Source organism: Gekko japonicus, unplaced genomic scaffold, assembly GCF_001447785.1.
Source record: "Gekko japonicus isolate JY-2015 unplaced genomic scaffold, Gekko_japonicus_V1.1 scaffold266, whole genome shotgun sequence".
Classification (NCBI taxonomy): Eukaryota; Metazoa; Chordata; class Lepidosauria; order Squamata; family Gekkonidae; genus Gekko; species Gekko japonicus.
In genome coordinates, this window is record NW_015166428.1 from 794013 (window position 1) to 817319 (window position 23307).

At 43.5% G+C, this 23307-nt stretch overlaps 1 protein-coding gene across 5 annotated transcripts in view; it reads left to right on the top strand.

The window, feature by feature from the left end:
* The first annotated feature begins 467 nt into the window (after positions 1-467).
* The window catches only part of MYEF2 (myelin expression factor 2), a 24210-nt gene continuing 1370 nt past the window's right edge, over positions 468-23307 (top strand). The window contains exons 1-17 of one of the 5 annotated variants that reach the window (XM_015411793.1): positions 468-741; positions 7348-7577; positions 8800-8852; positions 10098-10105; positions 10346-10439; positions 11350-11541; positions 13196-13349; positions 15746-15795; positions 15931-15994; positions 16170-16271; positions 17176-17226; positions 17305-17376; positions 17466-17561; positions 19506-19604; positions 20654-20725; positions 22268-22482; positions 22574-22625. In XM_015411793.1, the coding sequence (XP_015267279.1) occupies positions 701-741; positions 7348-7577; positions 8800-8852; positions 10098-10105; positions 10346-10439; positions 11350-11541; positions 13196-13349; positions 15746-15795; positions 15931-15994; positions 16170-16271; positions 17176-17226; positions 17305-17376; positions 17466-17561; positions 19506-19604; positions 20654-20725; positions 22268-22482; positions 22574-22625 (1645 nt within the window). In that variant the 5' untranslated portion in view covers positions 468-700. The remainder of the gene's footprint in view (positions 742-7347; positions 7578-8799; positions 8853-10097; positions 10106-10345; positions 10440-11349; positions 11542-13195; positions 13350-15745; positions 15796-15930; positions 15995-16169; positions 16272-17175; positions 17227-17304; positions 17377-17465; positions 17562-19505; positions 19605-20653; positions 20726-22267; positions 22483-22573; positions 22626-23307) is intronic. The other 4 variants (XM_015411794.1, XM_015411795.1, XM_015411797.1 and 1 more) reach the window with 4 other exon arrangements.

Here is a 23307-nt window from a genome sequence, read left to right on the forward strand (position 1 = left end):
GATCTGCAAAGAGCAAGGGTCTGGTAGCACCTTAAAGACTAACCAAATTCGTGGCAGGGTAGGAGCTTCTGTGAGTCACTGGTCACTTCAGACGGAAGTGAGCAGTAACTCAGGAAAACTCCTACCCTGCCACAGATTTTATAAGTCTTTAAGGGGCTACCGGACTCTTGCTCTTTTCCACTGCAACAGAGCTCTGTTATATCTCCAAGGCTGCCATTTCCATCGTGTTGTTCATCCGCGCCCCTTACAAGCATGGCGTATTAATCCGATGGACTGGCTTCACCGGCCGGGAGCCTTCCGGCCCCTTCCCTTCTCCACCTCCCAGGGACCGGCGAGGGAAACAAACACCGGCGCTCAACAGGCCCAGGCCTCGAGACAACTCGTCGCCATGGCAACGGGAGCCGTTTCCTCCGCGACGGCCGGGGGAAACCCCGTTCCCCGCCGCCACTTCTCGCGAGAGTCTGACGGGAGGCCGGCGCGGAGCACAGAGGCCGAGGCGCTGGCGGAGGGCCCTTTTCAAAACCCGGCGAGAGGAAATGGCGGAGAACGACAAGTTCGAGGCCGCGGCGCCGTTGGGGGAAGGCGAGGAGGCCGCGGCGGCGGGGGCCTCGGCGGGCGCCACCGACAACAACCACGAGCAGCCGCCGTCGCAGGAGGAGAGGCGGGCGGCGGAGCAGCAGCAGCAGCGGCGACGGCGGCCATGCCGGAGAGCGGTGACGGCAGCGCCAATGGCGTCAAAATGTGTGTGCGCGAAGGGGGCGTGGGTGGGCAGGCAGGGCCCGGTACCCGAGCGCCGGGATGCGGGGGGCTGCGCAGGCCGCGGGCTGGGCGGAGTGTGGAGAAGAAGGAGCGTCCATTCGCCGGGCGCGGGGATCTCTCTCTCCCCCCCTGTCAAAACTCCACACAGGGAGGCTGGTGAGGATCGCTCTGAAGAGACCAGCCGGTTTACTGGCGGTCATCATTACGGGCAAGGTTAACCGTTGAAATGATAAGCATTATCGTCGTTAGTAGTCAGAGGGGACAATAGAGAGAGCCTTCTTGTGGCGCACCGCTTCAGTCGATTATCGCCCGGTTACTGTCGCTGATAATGATGCGTTGCTACTGTTGATGGCCGTGCTTACCGTCGTGAGCGGTAAATGTTAATTCTAGGGTGTGCTTCAATGGAGCCCCGTGAAAATTGATGCTAGAATATATAAAAAAGGTGTTAGACCGACAGGTGCTGCAAGACTTTCAAGGGAGTATTAGAGAACTGACAACCACAGGTATGCTGCCATGGCTCCTGAACTTGAAGAATTAAACAAGAGCCAGCATGCTGGAGTGGTTAGAGTAAAAAATTTTTTTGATAATAAGTATTGATGTTTTGGCTCTTATTTGTTTCAGAGTCTCCTCACATCAACATAAATGTCTCAACAGTTATTTGATTTAAAGTCTCCTTATGTTAATAACCATGTAGACGACCCTCAGTTCCATAAGTGGCATAATATGCATCACAATACGGTTCAAACTACAGAAAAAATTCACAATCGTATTGAACTATAGCAGCAGTCCCACACAACAAATACTATATTTGCCGTGTGGGACTGCTGCTATTACTTATTTATTTATTTTATGTATTAATTTCATTTTATATTCTGTCCTCTCTGTGAACGGGCTCAGAATGGATACCAAAAAAGTAAAAACATTTCACAGTAAGAATTAAAACACTTCATAAATATTATGAACACTTCATTAAAACATAATGCTGATGTGAAGAGATTTTCAAACAAGAGCCAAAACATCAATAATTATTATCAAAAATTATTTTATTCAGTTGATGATTGTAAAGAGAGGAGCCTATTTCACGACATTTGTTGTTTACCTTTGGTATATTGTCCTGTGAGCCTTATTGTTGATTAGGAGTGGTTAAAGTGTCAGACTGGGGTCTAGATTAAGATGGTTGGCTGTGTTAATTTGTCTGTAGCAGTAGAAAAGAGCAAGAGTCCAAGAGCACCTTAAAGTCTAACAAAATATGTGGCAAAATATGTAGTTTTCACGAGTCACTGCTCACTTCTTCAGATACTAGGTCTGAGAGACACATGTGTTTGAATTCCGCTGCTGTGAAAGCTGGCTTCAGTGACCTTGGGCCAGACATACACAATCAGCCTAATCTACCTGACAGGGTTGTTGTTGTGAAAATAAAATGGAGGAGGGAAGAACAGTGATGTAAGTCTGTTTATGTCTATATTGGGGAGAAAACCAGGGAATAAAGCTTTTTAGAACAAGGATTAGGGGATTTGCTACCGTGGGATATTTTGAAGGCTCCCATATTCATAGAGTGGCCTAGTGGGATTGCTGTAGTAGTCTGTTACAGCAAATGCTCCTGTCGAAAACCAAAAGCCCCATTTGTTTATCATTATTGTTATTTCAGTTGTAATTAATACATTTCTAGTGTAAGCTTTCGTGGACTAGAGCCCTCCTAATTTCTAGGCTATGAAAGGGTTTTCCAAAATAAAAATGTGTTGATGTTTCAAGTGCTGTGGGGTCAGAAAGTCATGTACCACGTGTAGCAATCCTGTATGTGGACGTATCTCCAGGCCGCTATGCTCGTTAATTCCTCTGTCTCAGTTTGTTTTACTGTAAACTGTAACCACCTTCAGTCTTATTTTGGTGCCATTTCTACTGAAATTCTTTCATCACCGGGTTTTTTTGAGAATCAGATGGAGAAGGGGAGAATCTTGTAAACTGCTTTGGGTTTCCATTGGAGAGAAAAGTGGAGTATAAGGAAGTAAAATAAAGCACAAGCAGGTTCCTGTAGAAAGGCCCTAATATTCTTAGGGGTGTTTTGGCATTTATTTATTATATTTGCATCCTGCCCTTCCTCCAATGAGTTTGAGATGGTGCATGCAGTTCTCCCAGTTTTATCCTGCAAACATTCCTGTGAAATGTTAGGCTGAGAGACAGTGTGAGTGTTGACTTTGATACTAGCAGCATTTGAACCTGGGTCTCCTTAGGCCTTGTCCAGAACTCTAAGCAGGCTACCACCCTTGCTCGCCATGTGGCCTTTATTGCTGGATTATTAAAACTAAATAGAATGTTGATGGCTTGTGTTGATGATTAAGAATGGAGTTTGATGTGTTATAATCTGTTAAAATCACTAAGGTTTTATTTGCTTTCTGTTTCCTGTGGTTTTACCAAATTTTGTGATGGCCAGTGGCTATATACAGTATACTACTACTACTTCTAGTATGTAAATCACCCAAGGAGTTTGGCTCAGACAGAAATCCCTTTTCGTGGAGTTCATACCTACTGTAAGCTGCAGGGGTGGTGACTGACCTGCATGGAGCATAGTTCTATGGAAATATGTCAGCCTTGAGAGTGCATTGGAGCCTCATGTGCAGAGAGAGTACATGCTGCTGAGTACTAGAGAGTGGGCACAAAGAGCAGGCCTAGTTTGCTACCTTCATACCCTGCTTGTAAGCGTCCTAAAAACATCTGGCTGGCCACTGTTGGAGATAGAGAGTTGGGCCAGATGGACTAATAGTCTTTGCATGCTTGTGAGCTTTTTAACAGTTCAGGTATAATTAATCTCTCAGTGATTCTGAGGCTGCACTCTATAGCAGGGGTCCCCAGCCTTGTTGAGCCTGCAGCCACCTTTACAACTCTGACAGTGAATGGTGGGTGCAACCATAAAATAGCTGCCAGAAGAGGCAGAGCCAAACACAAAAATCTCAGGGAGCGAGGTCATGCATAACTCTAATAGTAGCTCTTCGACATTTCAAAAGCTCTGTTTAACAGGATGCCTTTTAAAATGAACATAATAAAATATTAAAAATGTTTTCTTGCACACACACACACAGAGCTTATCTTGTGTGCACATATACACAACTTGCACAAACACAGCTTGTTTAAAGTTATACAGTGAAGATTGCTGTTCCCTCACACTTTCTGAAAACATTTGGCAACTATGGTCACCACGCTGGGGAATCCTGCATTATAGAGTCAGTCCAAGGTCTGTTGGCCCTGGGATTTATACACTGCTTTTCTGCCCGGTGGGAACCAAGAGCTGTTTACAGAATAGTTCTCCCCCATTTTATCCTCACCACAACGGCCTTGCAAGGTGGTTTTGGCTGAGAAAGGGATTGACCCAAGGCCACCCAGCGAGCTTCCTTGGCAGAATGGGGATTCAAACACGATCCTCTCAGGGGCAAATCCAGCACTCTTAACAACTGCACAGCACTGCCCGGTATGTAGAATCCTGGCAGCTGGCAAGCATTAGCTGGTCTTGCAGTGGGCTTCCTGCTGTACAGAATTCTAGAAGCACTCTGGCCATTCTTGTCAGGAGTTATTAGTTTTTTGCAGGTTAAAAAACAGTCACAAGCATTGTTCGCTGTGACCCCCTACTTAATGTGATGCTTTCCTAAATTACAGTTTACCTTTTCAGCTGCTCACCTGATTGCCTCTGCCAAGTAAAGGTTTTCTGAGGAACAAGACTGGGAAACTTCAGGCAGCCAGGCAAACAGACACCAATATTTCCCTAAAAGAAAATGGGTTTCTTTATTCCATGACTGACTGACCTGGGTAGCCTAAGAAATGCTTTGGTAGCTTAGCAACTTTGTTACCTTGTTTGCAGTGCATTCCTTTAATATCTAAAGTCTTTCCTCCCAGTTCTAAATGGTTTCCTTTATATTGTGTATTTTTGGAGCAAAACTTTGCTTACTAGACAGTCCTGTGAACACTATAACCATAAGGAATAAAGAAGCTTACTTTGAATAAAGGTATAAGACTGGGAAAGTCTTGGAAGCAGTGACAGAATTCACATTCCTGGAATCCAAGATCACCACAGATGGTAACTGCAGCCATGAAATTAAAAGACGCCTGCTCCTTGGGAGGAAAGCTATAGCAAACCTAGACAGCATAATAAAAAGTAGAGACATCACCCTGCCAACAAAAGTCTGTATAGGAAAGTATTCCCAGTAGTAATGTATGGCTGTGAGAGTTGGACTGTAAGGAAGGCCGAATGCCAAAGAATAGATGCTTTCAAATTATGGTGCTGGAGAAAACTCTTGAGAGTCCCTTGGACTGCAAAAAGATCAAATCACTCAATCCTAAAGGAAACCAACACTGACTGTTCCCTGAAAGGCCAGATACTGAAGCTGAAGCTCAAATGCTTTGGCCACCAAATGAGAAGGGAGCACTCACTGGAGAAGACCCTGATGCTGGGAAAGATTGAAGGTAAAAGAAGGAGGAGATGGGAATGGATGAGATGGTTAGACAGTGTTATTGATGCGACAAACATGAAGTTGAGCAAACTTCGGAGGACGGTGGAAGACAGGAGGGCCTGGCATGATGTGGTCCATGGGGCTAAGAAGAGTCAGACTCGACTGTGCGACTGAACAACAACAATAAGATCGGGCTGCAGGGTTTAGGTAGATTTGCATACTGTATTACTTTGAATTGTCTTTAAATTGATTTATGTTTTTTAGAGGTATTTTAAACAGATTCTATTGGATCCCAGTGAAATAACATTTTTCTGATTATTCCCTGGTTCACATCTTATTTCTGGAGATCCGTCCACCAGTTTTTAACTTGTAATGTTTATATTCAGTGTTGGATCCTATGTGGATGTCTAACCTACGAAAGTTTTATTCAGTGACGCAATGCCACAATTTCATTTATCAGATATTATGATGCATACTCCATGACTGTGCATACTGTAGCTATTTTCTGCTTTCTAGTATATGACCCCAGCTATGCAGACAGCAGCATCTGTTGCATTGTCTGAAGTACTTGCTAAGGAGATGCACTTCTGCAGGAATTTCTGTACGCTTTAAGACTCCTGTGCTTTTGTTCAGTCATTTCAATAGCCGATCAACAGGAACTCAGCTGATGGAATTCATTTTATGCCCAGTCCTTTCTTGCTGACTAATTTATTTGTATTTTTGCCACAGCGTTTTGCCTAAGTCTCAGTAAAAAATGTGTTGTTATGCTGTACTTAAAAACATTATTGCTACAGGGTCTTTTCCCTCCTGACATTTGTTTAGTGTTTCACAGTAGTTACACTAGACTACAAGTCGCCTTCGTAGGTTCACTTAAAACACTCACATTTGGTTCTGATATCTTAAGTTCTAACCTGGCTTAGTGTCTATACAATCTCTTTTAAAATTCCTATTTATACCCTGCTTTTTCTCCTTAATTGGGAGACCCAAAGCATCTTACAACAGCAACCCTGTGAGTTAGGTTAGGTTAGGCTGGGTCTCCAAGACCCTTGTCTTGCATTTGATCCACAACACCACATTTACTTTTCAGAGTACTACAGTGATTCCTTTCAGATTGGGCCATCAACAGTGGTTAGCATATTGCTGTTCCCATTACGTTGACTGTACATAGTAACTAACTAACACATTTATTTATTTATTTAAAATGTTTTTTTCCTGCCTTATTTCCTTGGGCTCAAGGTGGCTAACAGCGCATATCAGTTTGTGCACATTCTTCATGTCTTTTGGGGAATATGCAGAGCCTGGGGTGTGTATATTACATTAACCTTAACTTAACCAAAGACACATGCACACTCATTGTATACTAAGGTTATTGAGTGTTGTCCTAATGACCTATTCTGTTGAGCATTCTGATCCCTTAAAGTGCAGTAATTCTCAGTTGTTCACTGATGAAATCTCAAACTGTTACTCCAATCTCTGGTAGTATGAGAACATGTTGCCCTTACATTGGCCTGCTTTTTGGGGGTGGGTACCCTGGTTGGACACTCTGCAGAATCTCAGGTTTACACATGGAGCTCTAGCATGCACAAGTTGCTGTTACTGCAGGGTTCAAGCTCATTGGCATTCAATAATTTATAACAAGTTTGTCTTGAGGGAGAGTAAGACTGAACAGTGATAGCTGTCAGAGTACTAATAATGTGTTTTAAAAATCAGATTTTGTTTACTCATTCAAGATACTTATATTATGAGTCGAGAAAACAATTTGTATATTTTGCTTGTTCACTAGTAGCGCCATCCTTAGCAGCATGATGCCTTTCTAAGCCCCCTGACTTCAGTGGACTCAGAAAGATGACTCTGGCGGAAGGTGATAACCTGCTGGCTCTTTCAGCAACTACACTTTTTATAGATTTTATGCTCAAAATACATAGGGACATTTGCTGCGCTAAATTTAGCATCTTACTGCAACCGTGGTCTCATTCCGTGCACATGGGAGACAGAGCTGCTAGCCAGAAATGGCTTGAAGCTCCAGGAGGAGAGGGTGAATTGTGGTTGGTGTTATTCTGGCACTTAAATACTCCTAACACTGAACTGTACCATTGAAAGCACAACAATAAGACTCCCCCCTGCCCTTTTTTTCCCTTCCAAAATGCAGGGAGAACGACGAAACCGCAAAAGATGAGAGGCCACCTGGGAAGGAAAAGTATATTTCAAAGCCCAAGGCAATCCCGTCTCTTGGACACAGGAACAGATTCCACCCCTATGCGAAGGAGAAGAGCGCAGGCACCGGAGAGAAGAAGACGATTAACCGTAACCGAGTGTTCATTAGCAACATCCCCTATGACATGAAATGGCAGTCTATTAAAGATCTTATGAGAGAGAAAGGTAACTTGCACCTCATCGCCTGCTTCACACAGGAATGGGGCAAGCCAAAACAATACCCATGAGCCGGTTTGTTTGTCCTCAACTTCTGCTTGACATATCTTTTCCCTCTTCCCTGGCCCCACCTCTCTTTCACTGGAGACACTTGCATTGTAGGCTAGGATGGGTAAATGAATCAAGTATCCACAGCCTCCTTCCATTCTAGTGGGAGAGTAGACAGCCTAGAGCACATGCCTGAACGTTATAAAGGGACCGTGTTATGTCTCGCTGTTAGTTCTGCCTATAAGCAATACTTAGTGTGTTTAAAAGCATGAATGACCAAGGATGCCTTCCAAAAGATGTTTCTGTATTTTTCTTGGTAGAATCTGGCTGTGGAATTTACATCTCTGTTTGCATTGTCACTTCTGCCATGATTGGTCTGTCTGGAGTTCTGCATCAAGTGTGTTACTACTGTTGTAGTTTTGACAGAACTATTTGAATGCCCCAACTCTTCTCTTTTTTTGCCATGGGCAGTGCCGGGGCAGGAGAAATCCCAATTCATGAAATGTCAAAAGTTAGTTTTGTATTTAGTGTGGGAATAATGTTTTTTTAAAAAAAAATAGATTGCTTTTAATAATCATTCAATGCCTATTTGGAGAACAGGCTTTTTAATCAAAGCAAATCTGTAACTGTGTTAGGTGTATCTGTTGTAAGGTGACGTGACTATTTGATTGGGTTTATGTAATGAAACTTTAGAAAGCGTGTGGCTTGCTGTGAAATTTTTTTTGACTTTTGTAAATTGGTTATTCTATTTGAAGTCAACCTCTTTACTATTTTGAAGCTATTCAGGTAGAAAGTCACCTTAAAACAGCTGTTGTGAGCAGGATGACCAATATTCTCTGAAAAGTGCTATTGTCGATGACCTAATTTGATAGGTGAAGGGACCTATTTGTATAGCTGAACTTGTTCACCAACTATATCATACTGGCCAAAAATATGATTTTGTAGTATGAATTAGGTTAACTATAGTTGTTTTTCCTTTAGTTTTTGAGAATGTGGCTGTTGCATAATCCTGAAAATTAGCTAAATTCTATAGCCCTTGACAGGAGGTATGTTGGTCTGGTCTTGATTGTTGGTGAATAATAGGTGCTTCTTCGTAGAGTTGTGCACAGGGACACAGCAAAGCAAGACTCTGGTGTTTAAATGCATTGTCTCTTGGTATTTTCCCTTTGTATGTCTTATGTAGTTGGTGAGGTTACATACGTGGAGCTGTTTAAGGATGCAGAAGGAAAATCAAGGGTAAGTGCCGTGGGCAACAATCTGCAGAGGTTTAAAGTCCCTCAGCAGTTTTATTTTTGTATAATTCTTGTACCAGTAATTTGGAAAGTAAGTTTCATTTTATTTTACATTGCTGTTCCTACAGACTTGAGGTTTCTGTCTCAGATACAGTTTGTTCATTTTTCTACTATACATATATAAATCAGTCTAGCTGGATGACAGGGGAAAGCTTTCTAAATTAGTGTTTTAAATAAATGGCATTTACCTAATTAATTTAAAGCTAGCAGCTCATTTTAAGGATTTCTGTTGTGTTCAGATGTGTCTTAAGGATCTGGGGGAAAAAACCCCAATTACTGAAATGATAAATTGAGTGTAGCATTTTAATTGAAGGCTGAGTTATCCAAACCTGTTGATGAGCCTGAAGATGGCAGGGGCTGCTTCTGGATTATGGAACTTGTGTAGGTAAAAAACCCCAAAATTGAGTGGAAGGCGTTGGTGGTTAGGCAAGTGGATGCCGGCAATGAGGGAGTCGCTTGAGTGCAAAGAATGTTAAAGCTGCTTTGTGTCTTTCTTCTTAAAAAGGTCAGACGTTCAAACTATAGTAAAGTCTGAGCCTGCTGTGTGAACATGAGAAATGCAGGTTTGATTCGAACGTAAGCAGTAAAACCTGTTGGGTGTTGGTTCCTCTTTCTCCCCTTTAAATATTTTTTGTTTAAATGCAATTTTTTGTTTGGCCTATGGGGATGTCTTCTTTTTTTATAAAATACCATCAGATCTAAACTGGTTGCTCTATGTTTTCTATCAGAGTAATGCATTGATTAAATCACTCAAAAACTATTTGTTCTTAAACTTGTTAATATGGAGAGGATGCCAGTGAAGCAATCGTACTTATGGAAAACCTGAGTGATGTACTTCCATGTCATTGGCCAGTGGTGCTCTTTGACAACTCACTTGGTTTTTCCTCCTTTAGTTAATAGTGGGAATCTGTGTAAACATTTTCACATTCTATTTCTGTTTTGGCTCAAGGAAAATATAAAGAGTCAATAAAATTGAATAGCAACCTTCTCTGAATTTAAAGCTGTGTGTATAAAGTGATAAGATAAACTACATCTTGTCTACTGAGTCAAAGACTGCTGCTCTTCCCACTCCAAAACTTCTAATCTTTGTTCATGTGATCTGAAATCTTCAAAATATTTTACTATAATTGCATTTACTGACTGATTTTTTTCCCCTTTCTCTATGTTTTCAATCTTCACGTGGATATAGGGCTGTGGGTAAGTTTCTTATTATTCGTTGTGTTAAAAGATCTTTAAATAAATTAAACTTAAATTGTATTTCTTTATTTAAAACATTTCTACCCTATCTTTCCTTGTGGCTCAAAGCAGCTTACAATTATAGCTTTAAAAATATTTTCAGTTAAAAACCAAAATAAAACAACAAACCCCAATCTCTTGTTCCCTCCCTTAAAAGATGCCTCAAAAAAGCAACTTCATTGCCAGTTCTCTTTCTTCCAGAGTGGTTGAATTCAAAGATGAAGAATTTGTAAAGAAGGCACTGGAAACTATGAATAAATATGACCTTAATGGACGACCATTGAACATAAAAGAGGTATGCATGTAGTTTTATAACAGAGTAATTCTAGGATGTTAAACTTCTTTTAAAGTAGGAGAACCTTCGTAGAGTTGTGAAATGCCTTCAAAGAAGATTCAGTGCAGTGAGCAACAAAAATCATGCTACAGCTCAAAACAAGCAGTAATATTGAAAGAACTGATTCTCACTGAAAATCACAGCTACAGCCAACCCTTCTTTCCCTTTCCACTAATTACAGCCTCAATAGGATGGATTTGCCTAGAAAACAGGCAAGACGTTTGCAGAATCAACACTTCCTATAACCCCAGAGTGTTGTATTGATACAAACTTGATCAGGCACGGTGTGTGTGTGTGCACACATGTGCACACATGCATGTGTGATTTTTCTGTAGGACTTAAAATATATCTACCTGATTGGCTCTATTGTTTGTATGAACCATGCATTTACATTCTTGAGGTATTTGATGTATGATTTGTATTGTTTTCTGACGGTGGGTGGGTGTCTGTTCTCCCTGTGTACATATACTCCTCTCTGAACCCTTCTGTCCCAGAGAGTTGCGTCGTCTTCTTATATTACCAGATAACACCCAAGATGACTGAATTCAAGTTTTGTTTTGGAAGAGCATGTTAGGCTGACAGATTTCTACTTGTCCATAGGCTAGGTAACAACATAAGAAGTAGCAGTACCCACAGTCTCAACCCTCATCTGAAAGGACCACCTCTAGAGGTGAGGGAGCTAGGTCTCCATGTGCAATGAAGTATTTATTCCTTCTGCTGCCACTGATAAGGACGCTAACTGCTAATTTCGGGGTCTTGTGGATCTTAAAAACAACAACGACAGTCGCTGTTCCTCTCTTTTTCTCTGGCTTTGCGTTCCTACAAGCTGCTCTGCAGGGTCTGATTTTGCGTCTCATCGAATGTGTTGTAGGATCCGGATGGCGAGCATGCTCGTAGGGCACTGCAGCGGGGAAGCGGGACATTCTCGGGAGGACACGGCCCCGATATAACGCCTGGCCTGATGAATCTGCCACCTTCTATTCTTAACAACCCAAACATTCCTCCTGAGATTATCAGTAACCTGCAAGCTGGCCGTCTTGGGTCCACCATTTTTGTAGCCAACGTAAGTATAAGGATGAACTAGATGTGCCTATCTTAAGTCTGTGCTCAGACTTACCATTCTTGGAAAGAATGGGGGGGGGGCTGTTTGCTGACTAAAATGATCAGTATTTGTGAGAAGGAAAAGTACAGGGCTGGATTCAGACTAAACTTTCCTTCAATGGAATATAACTCCCCCCTCCCCCCCGCTGCACACTGTTCTCAATAAAATGCTGCGCCTGGGGAATAGGCGACCTTGAAGAACAATGTGGGTTGAAGCTGGAAGGGGGAATCTGTGGGAACTGCCAGGTTAGTTTGGAGCTGAGCCCCACTTGGTGGTGGTATTGTGGGTCTATCTGAGGATGCACACACAAAAAAGTCATTTCAGAGGGCAGCCCTGTTGGTCTGTGGTAGAACAGCTGGATTTGAGTCCAGTGGCACCTTTGAGACCCACAAGATTGTGGGGATACAAGGTTTTGAGAGTCCAGAGCTTCCTTTGTCAGGCTCTCGAAAGCTTATACCCCCCTTAAATCTTATTGGTCTCTAAGGGGCTACCGTTCTACTGCAGACCAAGATGGCTCCCCTCTGAAACGATCTTCGTGGAAGTCACCACATCCAGCTGCATGGAGTGGAAATCCCATCAACCTCATGGGGGGAAAAAACTTGCACAGGTACAAAAAAAAAAATCAGTTAACACCATGCAGTTCTTGATTGCCTTCTCTTTACCAGAAAGCTCGTCCTTAGACCTTCTTGCACATATGAATGGCCTCTCTCAGTAAATATTTTACAATGTATACTTTGCACACATTTTGTATTCTTTCATACCTTTTCAACATTGAATTGCGCATTTAATCTGTCTGCTTTCTTCTGGTAATACTTTTTAAAATAAGGAGTTTGTCAGCTAAGTGGCACCTTCTCTTCAGAAATTGTTGTCTCCCAGTTTTCTTACTCAGTACACTGGAAAGAAGAAAGTGGATGTGGTTTTAGAGTGTGTGGGGGGGTCCCCAGTGTGGTGGCTGTGGGTGCCATGGTGCCTGCCAGTGCCAGTCCTTTCTAGAAGTGGGTGTGGCCAGGTTGGACTTTTGTCCAGGAGGGATTCTTGTTTACCACTGGAGAGCTGGTGGGCTGTGCAGATTTTTAAAAAGTTCCTGCTGCAGCAGCTGCCACTATAGCACAAGGAACTTCACTGCGTGACTGAAGACAAGCTGTGTGTAAACAAGAAAATATTTTTAAACAGTGTCCATTTTAAAAGGCATCCCGTTAAGCAGAGCTTCTGCTCAGAATGTCGCAGAGATACTATTAGTTGTGCATAACTTCACTCCTTGACATTTTGTGGTTGGCTCTGCCTCTTGTGGCAGCTGTTCCATGGTTGCGGCCACCTCCCTGTGTCAGAGTTCCAAAGGTATCTGCAGTCTCAAGGAGGATGGGGGCCCCTGACTTAGTGCGGTCTTATTTAGCTACTCCAAACTACGCCTGTTGGTTTCAATGGCCTTAGAGTGGAGTAACTTGATAGCATTGTAGGTTTAATCTCCAGAAGGAGTAATATTTCAGAACTATCCATCTGTATGTGTATTTAAAACATTTGTCATGGTTTACCAATTTTAAAGGCTTTACAACAGTGATATAAAAATGTGTTGGATTGACCCATGGAAGATTTTTTCCCCTTTTCTTTTTTAAAGCTTGATTTCAAAGTTGGCTGGAAGAAACTGAAGGAGGTATTCAGTATTGCTGGAACTGTAAAGCGTGCAGACATTAAAGAAGACAAAGATGGCAAAAGCCGAGGAATGGGCACTGTGACTTTTGAGCAGGCGATCGAAGCTGTTCAGGCAATATGTATCCTGACCGGTGTTTTGAGAGGGCCTTGCTAAAGGAGTGACTTATAACATGTGAAATCTGGTAAAAACTGAATGAGGCATGGATTCCTATCTTCCTGTCTTCAGTGTATTTGACGTCTAGGGTTTGGCTTGGTGACAAAGCCACTCATATGCAAAATATAGGGCCAAGCACCATCTTAGTTTCAGTGGTTTTGTCTGTAGAGTTGAAACTACATTGTAAAGGCCAGAGTGGAGGCATTGTTTGGTAATAGCGCATGTGTGTGTGATAGGACTTGAATGGAGAGAGGGTTTGAGGCGTGAAGCCTTCCAATAGATTGGAACGAAGAGTGGTGGTTCATGGTATTTCATAAAGAGGAGGTGCAACATGGGGTTCTGGGACTTAAATTTGCCAGAAACCAGCAACTTGCTCACCTATAGTGATCATGTGGGTCAACTCTGGGATGGGGTGTTTGTTTCACACACCACTTTTAAGCAAGCGGGAGGAGAGGAGAAGTGGACAGAAACTGTCCCTCCTGATACAGGCCCCCACACAGGTTGAAGTTGGCACAGGGTCATCTGTTGGTGATCCCATCCTTTCTAGAGGTACATTTAGCCTCTGTAAGAGCCACAACATTCTTTGTAGCTGCCCTCACCTTGTGAAGTTGTCTGCCTGAGGGGGTGTGCGGAGCAAGATTTGGGAAGCCATATAAATGATTTTAGTCCTGAGTGTCTTTGGAAACTGAGATGGTTGTGCTGTTGGAGTTGACTGAACTGGGGGTTTGAGAAGAGTTTCCAGTCCTCGAGGCAGAAGAGCTTGTATTTTTGGATTATGAAGTACAGGGGTTAGTCTGTTTTATTTTCAGATTAAGGGTATAGATTTTCAACCCACAGATATGAGGCTTTTATTTTGCCGTGGTCTTGGAATTGATTAACAGTGGTGTGTTTTTGTTTTTGTTTTTTATGATATTGATGCTTTTTAATATTGTTTGTTTTTTTTGTTAGCTGTTTTGTGATTTGAAGAAATGGCCAATAAATATTTAAATAAGAGCAGTGAAGAATTTGGTTTGGGGAAGCTTGGCCTTGTGGAGGAAAAGAAAGTAAATACTTGACACAAATGGTTAACTCATCTAAACTCTGCCTGCAGCATTGCCTCCCATACAGATTCCTGCACAGGCTTGAAGGGCACCTCCCTTCTGAGGGCAAGTGCAGAAATCTGGAGCTTCATGCTCAGCCTGGGGGATATTTTGTTGAAATAATTTCTTTTTTGGCCCTCGTTTTTTGGGATCTCCCTTTGAAGATGGTAGCATTTGTCAAATGCAGCTAGATTCTGTGGAAAATTGAAGCGATTAGTCCACAGGTGTAACTGTTCAATAATTTCACACTTCTGTTGAAAAAAATTAGCTTCATGACACATGGCTTCTTAAACCATAGCAGTAAAGATAAATCTATTGTAAACTTGTCTGTAAATAGCAAAATTGAAAGACAATGCATTTTTTGTTTTGGGTAACTAATTGTTTCTTGGGAAGAGAAAACGTTTATAGTCGGTATAGGTGCTCTGTGTTTTTATAGTTTGCAGATGGGACAGTTACTAAGGAAAGCATTTGAATAATCTGTCATACAGATGAAGCCGCCTTATACTGAATAAGACTACTGGTCCATCAGGGTCAGTATTGTCTGCTCAGGCTGCCAGTGGCTCTCCAGTGTTTCAGGGAGAGGTCTTTCGCATCACCCACCGCCTGGTCCTTTTAGCTGGAGAAGCTGGGGGTTGAACCTGGGACCTTCTGCATGCCAAGTGGATGCTGTGCCACTGAGCCATGTTCCCCTCCTGCTGAGATCTGCAGTGATTGGCTCGTTGGTTGAATTGCTAATTTTGTGAGTTCTTGTATTTGAAATGAACCACCAGCACCAGTTGCCGTCTCAGGAGGCATTCCCTCCTCTCACGCAGAAGGGAATGCTTCTTCTAAGGCAGCGGTTCTCAACCTGTGGGTCGCGACCCCTTTGGGGGTCGAACGACCCTTTCACAGGGGTCACCTAAGACCATCAGAAAACACAGAATTTTGATGGTCTTAGGATAGGGCTCACCATGCTTTAATTATGTTCAATTTGTAACAATGAAAATACATCCGGCATATCAGATATTTACGTTACGATTCATAACAGTAGCAAAATTACAGTTATGAAGTAGCAACGAAAATAATTTTGTGGTTGGGGGGTCACCACAACATGAGGAACTGTATTAAAGGGTCGCAGCATTAGGAAGGTTGAGAACCACTGTTCTCAGGTATCAACTACTCTGGTGTGTGAATCAGGTTTTAGTTGGGTGACAGACAGTTCTTATTGTTTTATTTGCATGTTTTTAGTCTAGTCTTTGTTTCCATCATCGGTAGAAACAGTGCTCCTTAACTCTGTGCTCAGCTATGTTCAATGGACAATTTCTTTTTGATAGACCAATGCATGTTAAAATGGTGAGTTTGTTTATTTGTTTGGAACATTTCTATGTTGCCTCTCCAGAGACTTAGAAAGTAAAACACAAAACCCCAGAGCATAAAAACAGCACAAAACATTTGGCGGCTTAAAACTTCTCCATTAATTCCTGTTAGGATGATAAATCAATCCCTCACGATGATTTCCGTGCAACAGACAGCAAAACACCACAGCTACCCCGTGAGTATGGATGTGTTTGTTTTGGTTTTAGCTTCCTGTTCATGTAGATCTTCACGCACTATTATCTGTAGTGTCTCTTCTGCTCACTTGCCTTTGGCTATAAGCAGCCATGGAGCTGCTCTGGAACCAGCGGAAACCCCAACATCTTAGGGAGATCTTTTGCTTTTTTTTCCAGGTGGCCTTGGAGGCATCGGGATGGGGCTTGGACCTGGAGGGCAGCCCATAAGTGCAACCCAGCTGAGCATGGGTGGTGGAATGGGAAGCGTGGCTCCAGGAGGTCAGTGTCCTTTCCCCACCCAAACCTATCCAGACAAAAGCTTTTTCCCCACAGTGGGGACTAGGCTGACACGGATTTAGGTGCAAGCTGAAGGCCTTCATGGGATTATGGGAGGAGAGAACAAATCAGAAATACCTCCCCATCCCTGAATCTCCCCCTCTCCCCCTTTTCATCTAAACATTCTGTGGTCTTGGAACATATTCAGACTTCATCAGACCGGGGTGTTTTTTTTGTGTGTGCGCTTTTCTTTTGGTATATTTAAAAAGTCATGCTTTTCAGCATACGCAGGGAGTTCCTGCAGCTATTGTGGGAGCTCCTGTCTCGGCTGTGAGTGGTTCCATTGTACTCTTTTTGAATGACTGTCACTTGATCATCAAGTTTGCTGTTAGATTCGGGTCTGTGAAGAATCACTGAGGGAGAAATTGACAATCCTCCTTGCCATCTTCCTCTCCAAGATTCTCTAAGCTCTTGTGGGATGGCACAGACTCTTCTTACTCCCATTTTTTCCTGCTAACTGGAATTCAGCCGCTCTCAACATTCTGTCCTTTCTGGAGGGCATTTTGTCTTCATCAGGCTGTTGTTTATCCTCTTGGTTAATTTACAGAGGCTTACGGTATTTTTCTACCTGCTTGGGTGGTCCCCTGAGAAATGCAGAGACACCTGCCTTGCACAGTTTCCACACTGGCCCAACCTCTTGACTGCCGGGTCTAGTCAGTGAATTGGGAGCATTGTCTGGAGTTTGCTATTAGAATTTTAAAAAAAGTATTAAGGCATGAATTGCAAGCCCCTTCATTTAGGCCACGGAGAACAAAATAATAACTAATTAGTATGTGTTTCCATGTGTGTTGAAAAGTTTCTTAAAATTGTAATCTCTGTATCTGTTCTTCTTGTTTGTTTGTTTAAGGAATGGGAGTGGATGGTCCAGCCTTTGGAGGAATGAACAGGATGGGCGGAGGTAGGTCTGTCCCTCCAGTTCCTTTTTTTCTATACCAAATGTATGAAGTCAGTGAAAAGCTTTTTGCTTACGCTTCAGGTGTCGGTGGATTTGGTGGCATGAAAGCTATGGCAAACGTGGGAGGCTTTGGTGGAGTCAACCGGATGGGAGGTAGGTGGCCATTATTCAGTCTTTAAATTTAACAGCAACAACAAGAACAAATGAAATCAAGCTTTACTTTTAAAATCTGTTCTTTCTAGGCATGGGCAGCGTGGATGATTTCAGAGGAAACCTCGGCAGCGGAATGAGCGGTGGCCTAGGAACAGGCATGGGGGGCATGGCGGCAGGCATGGGAGGTAAGCCACTGCTAATCCCCATTTTCTGAATGTGGCTTCACTGCACACCAGCTGCTGACACTGGATTCCAGACAGAAGGGGGAAAAGACCTTACTTAAAGAAGAAATATGACACAGATGTCCTTGGAGGGGCAACATGAGAAGATTTTCAGAAAGTTCACTTCTCTTAATGATCTAAACTGTTCTAAGCCAATAGTTTTTGCTCTAGTGTTCATCAAAGCTTGCTTTCCATATGCTGAGAAGGGCAGTCATCAAACTGTATTTTTCGGGCAACACCAACAGCACCTGTAGGCAAAAGATGCAGGAATATACTGTTGTAGTCAAAACAAAGCAGAAGACCCGTGGTTCCCTATGCTTTGCACTGCCTGTTTTAGGAGATTCGTTGAGGAAGGTTACTTAAGGGATTTGCTTAGTAGCAATTGGTGGCTGTTTGACTCTTGACAAAATCCCCCCCCCCCCGCTTTTATTTTGGCTGAATGAGTCAGACGAATATGTGGCTTACATGATTGTGAAGTTTGTAGTAGCTGCTGGGGGGAAAAATCCATGAGAGTTAGATAATGTCTGTGGTTGAAGGGTGTTGGGGTGATCACTTTGTGTGTGGTGCATTCACTTCCATTGATGTGGAAACCGTCTTGCACCAGTAATTGGACCTGTTAAATGCTTTGCGCTGACCTTTTGGCTTTAAACAAATGACTGCCTGGCAGATTCACCTGATTTAAATGTTCTTCTCTTGTTGCGCCATCACAGTGCAGTCCTCAAAAAAGACTCCTTTAAAGCTGTGATTCTAGAAATCCTGTGAAAGCAACAAGATACCTGTTGCTTAATAACATTTGAAAGACCTTTAGTAAAATTACGAGCTTCATTTGTATGTTTGAATTAGTGAAGCATGGTGTTTTAAGAAGCCTTGCTTCAGATTCACTATACACTCCATTTTATTTTCTACTGTCCTCCCCCCTCCAGTTTGAACTTGGAATGCAGCATAATGTCCTGGACATGTGCACCACATTTCCTTCTGTATCTGAATATTCAGTTATGCTTTTGATTAATTTGTCCATTTTGAATTCTGTCTGTCACTTTGCAGTCTAGAGGCTTCACTTTGCTTGGCCAATTTACACCATTCCATCTTTAAAAAGACTATTGAAATATTCTGGGCATTTTTTTTTTTGCTTTGTGATAGGCTACAGGCCAAAATCTTTAATTTTCTAAAATGTTTTAAATGTTCTGAATTAAAACTTCTAACAAAGACCCAAAGTTAACGGTTGCATAAAACCTGGACGCTGTTACCTAGCTACATAGACATTAGTGCGAAATCTGATCCCAGTGAGAACCTGTGCTTCTCAGCCTGATCCCTCAATGCAGACAGGAAAAAACTTCCATGCTCTAACCTCAGTCAGTTAACATTTATTTGCGTTTGGCTAGAGCCTGGAATCACATGTTACCCCCCGCCACGAGATGAGTGTGTGCATGCCCAAGGTTGAGAGTTCACATGTGCCCCTTCTTGACGTCACGGGTGCGCTATGGAATTTTGCTCCTGGGTTCAGTAACCTCCACCGTTGTTAATTGCTGGGATCCTAGAGGAGGCATTTGAGAGACTGCACTGTGTGTTTGCCGTTGGGAACATTCACTACCCTTTCAAGGTCAACAGCTGTGACCATTTTAGAATTTCGCTTTCCTGAAGGACTAAATGCCACAGCAGTTGCCCTGGGGGGGTGCAAAAGAATGTCCTGGTACTAATGAAACTTTGTTTAGATGGTTTACTGAACCAATGTATAATAGATAATACAACCAGCAGCAATGCATCTTTGAAACTGTGCCTGAAATCAGTGACTTAAAAGTTTTGTGCTGAGCAATGTATGGTATCCATTCCAAACTAACCTTGTTGGTTTCATTAATATGAACATGCAATATGAGCTATACAAGAAAGCCTGCCTGTATTAACCTGCAGAAATGTTCCGTGGCGGAATGGGAGGAAGTATCGATCGAGACTTTGGCCGAAGTGATATGGCCATGAACCGTGGCTTTGGAGACTCCTTTGGAAGAATGGGTATGGCCTTTGGTGACCTCATTTCTGAGCTTCCCACAGAATGTCAAGCATGCTCCATGCATACCATTTTCACAAGCGCACATGACGTCACTTCATCCTTGTCACCTCCCTTTTTCCATCTCTCTACCCAAGATAGTTGTCTGGGCCCCAAGTACTCTGTCCGGAGACTGAGAAGTGCGGGAGAGTGTGTGTGGCTTTTTTTTCCTGTGCCACCTTTTGAAGTCTTGATAGAAGTAGAGAAAGGATCAAATGGGTAGCGATCGCCAGTACTCCTCAAATGCCCTTTTGCTTTTAGGATGTGCTTGTGGCAGAGGTCATTTTGGGGGGGATCGCAGTTCCCCCGGGTGAGGTACGGGGGGCGGGGCACATGACGAAGCCCCGCCCCCTGCTTCCGGCCGCCCCGCTTCCGGCCCTCATTCAGCCAGGAGGAGGCAGGAGAAGAGGGAGGGTAAGTTGCTTCCTCCCTGTCTCTCCCCACCCCTGCCTGCCTGGGGCCAGGGAGGGCCTTCGTGGGGCTTCCCTGCACTCCCGCCGGCCTTGCAGGTCCACCGCCGGCCTTCTCATCGGGCTCGGCAGTGGAGCTGCAAGGCTGGCGGCGGCAGCCGGGACAGTTGGGGGTGGGGTGTGTGGCCTTATGACACACTTCCGGTGATGTCAGGGGGCGTGGCCTTGACACACTTCTGGTGATGTCAGGGGGCGTGGCATATGCTAATGAGGTATGCTAATGAGTCCCCCTAGCTCTTTTTCTACGAAACTACCCCTTGCTTGTGGAAAAATCACATAAGCTTGTTACTTCATTGCCCATCTACTTTATTACTTCTTTGAAATTTTTTTAGTGAGAACACTGTTGTGAATATACCCTTCATTCCCTCTCCCATGCCAGCAGCTGCCCTAGTTCATCTCTTTTATTTTAAGATAAACAGTCCATTGAGTAGTGCTCTCAGAGAGAGAGAAAGAGAGAATCTTTTGTGATAAGAAAGCGGCTTGGTACAGTTCCCTAGCTTTAAGTCAAAAAGTTATATAACTTGATTTTTTCTCTCCTTGTTTAGGTGGTGCAATGGTTGGTGGTTTTGCAGGAGGAATGGGAGCTTCTAATATGGGCCCAGTAGGATCTGGAATGAGTAGGTTAATCAGTTTCAACCAGATATAAATTATAGCTGTAGAAAGTCCGTTTTAGCTATCTTAGTGGACCCGGAGAAACTTTTGGTTCAGTGGCAAGAAACCAGTGATTCAGTGTTCCCCAGATTTTGCAGCTCCAGTGGAATTTTGCTAAGGAGTGACATTTTTGTAATGTGGCAACATTAATTGCATTTCATCAAATGTTCTGTGCTCAGAGTAACTACTAGGAATTAAGTGTTCTCTGTGGAATAAGCATTAGTTGTCCCAGAGTAGAGGATTTCTGTTAACATCAGAGCAAATACAGCAAGGTGACACTGAGAAAAACTACGGATTATACACAGTTCTAGATGACTAACTCATGTGGCAGTCTAGCCTGTGTGTGTAAAAGAGAGATCAATTTAGTCAGCATGCATGGCTACAAAAATAACTGCAGGATGCACACAGTGTACTGTGTTAAGTGTGCTAACTCCTTTTCACCCACCAGTGTGAACATATTTCCAGAATGAATGGAAGAATATGATTCTATCATTTGTTTCTTGATATCTTTGAATACGGGGTGTGGATCACAACCATTCCATATGCTTGGAATTCATTGTGTCTGTTTTGGGAAAATGCAGGCTTTGGGTGAGCCAGTATCTCCAAAAACTTTCTTTCGTTACTTAACAAAAATGGTAGTTTGGGGGGCAAGGGAGAGTTCTCTTTGCCCTTTCACATTTACTAACCTTGCTGGTGCATGTTCATGTCAAAGAGACGTTTAGTGCTTGGTATTAACAGAACTGGCAAGATGCATGGGCATTTCAGCACTGTTTGCACGGGCATTTCAGCAGATGATCGTCTTAGGGTTGAGGCAGTCAGTTTGCACAAGCTATAGCATGCTGGGCTTCGGGTGTACCATGCTAAGCCACCCTAATTTTAGGTAAGCCATGGCACCCGAAAGCTGATCCATGCAGAGTTCTGCGTTGTGACAGTGGCATCCATGCCACCAAAGTACCTACGGACTGATACACCTGGAGACCAGTGTGGGTTGACTGAAACCTGTAGCTGCCACCAGTTGAATGAGTTGTGTGAACAGGCGTGCTTTCCATTGCCCTGTGATCTGTTTCATTGTTGAGGACGCCACATACTTGCATAACTCATGCACCGTTTTAAAATAGCTGCACAACTTACTGAGTGCACCTTTTAAAGAAACAGACGCACAAACAGCTCAGTGATTTAAGATGCCAAATGGCCGTGAAACCTTTCTCCCCTTCAGAGTTCCTTCCCAAAGGTAAACTGATGGCAGATGACCAGCATGGTTGAAATTACAACCAGTTTCCCTGCCTGAATTATTGGGACTCCACTGCAGGTGAAACTGAACTTTTCCTAGCTGTGTAAGAAGCAATGCTGTTTCCCTTCCCGGAGTGCAGGCACATTTCTCCCATCCCCCGCATAACATTTAGCTTAATTTCACAAAAGGCTGAAGCTTGTACTCACCATTGCGATATCACACTTTTGTTTCCTGAAAGTTTCTTTCATTCTCTCTCTCTCCTTTTTGGTTTTTGCAGGTAGCGGAATAAGCGGTATGAACAGTATGACCGGAGGGATGGGAATGGGAATGGGAATGGATCGGATGAGCTCCACCTTTGACCGAATGGGGCCCACCATGGGATCTGGCCTAGACCGAAATATCGACATGGACCGAGGATTTGTGCCTGGCCCCATGGGAAGCGGCGCGAGGGACAGAGTTGGCTCCAAAGGCAACCAGATATTTGTCAGAAATGTAAGCAGCTTGTGAGTGAAACTGATCCCCAGCAGTGTCCGTGGCTTTGCTTTTCCTCCTTATGTTACTCTATGCTTGTCTTCATTTTCAGCTTCCTTTTGACTTGACCTGGCAGAAGCTTAAGGAAAAATTCAGCCAGTGTGGTAAGTATTTAGGCTATGAATGTTGCTGCCTCTCCTAGTTAGGAAAATATAGCCACTTACAGTAGGATGTGTGGCTCACGGGCATTTGACTCTCTGGGGTCCCTTTCCATATCAGCTCCTGCATGCTTGCAGTGGAGCCTGGTTGCACTGTAGGAGGACTTGGGGGCTTATTCTAGGGTGCCATCCTATGCAGTTAACTCCATTCTGAGTCTACTGAGGTCAATGGGCTCAGGCTGGAGTAACTCTGCATGGGATTGCCGTGCAAATGTAGGATCCCAGTCAGGCTGTTGCTTTGTGGGAGCTGAACAGGCACCCTGGCCATACAAGCCACACTCTCTTCTGCAGCTCCATCGTTCTAGGTGAGATCTGCAGTGTTGTGGTCTGTTTCAGGAAACAGTGTCCTCTGCTAGTGATTTCTTTGCCCTGTTGAGGAGCTTCTAGGGAATTCCTGGAATGCCGTGTGGAAACGGCTGGCAAAAAAAGTAAAACCTGCAGTGAGCAGCTTGATCTATCTTCCGTAATTGCCAGAATCCTTCAGAAATGCTTGGCATGCCTGCAAGCCCGTAGAGCACGAAGAGATTTTCTCACTCTTGTGTGTGTGTATTCTGTGCAGCACAGAATGGTTTTAAATAAGAAATGGCACACGTCCCAAATGTCTAGTTCTGCTTTTACGGCGATCCGA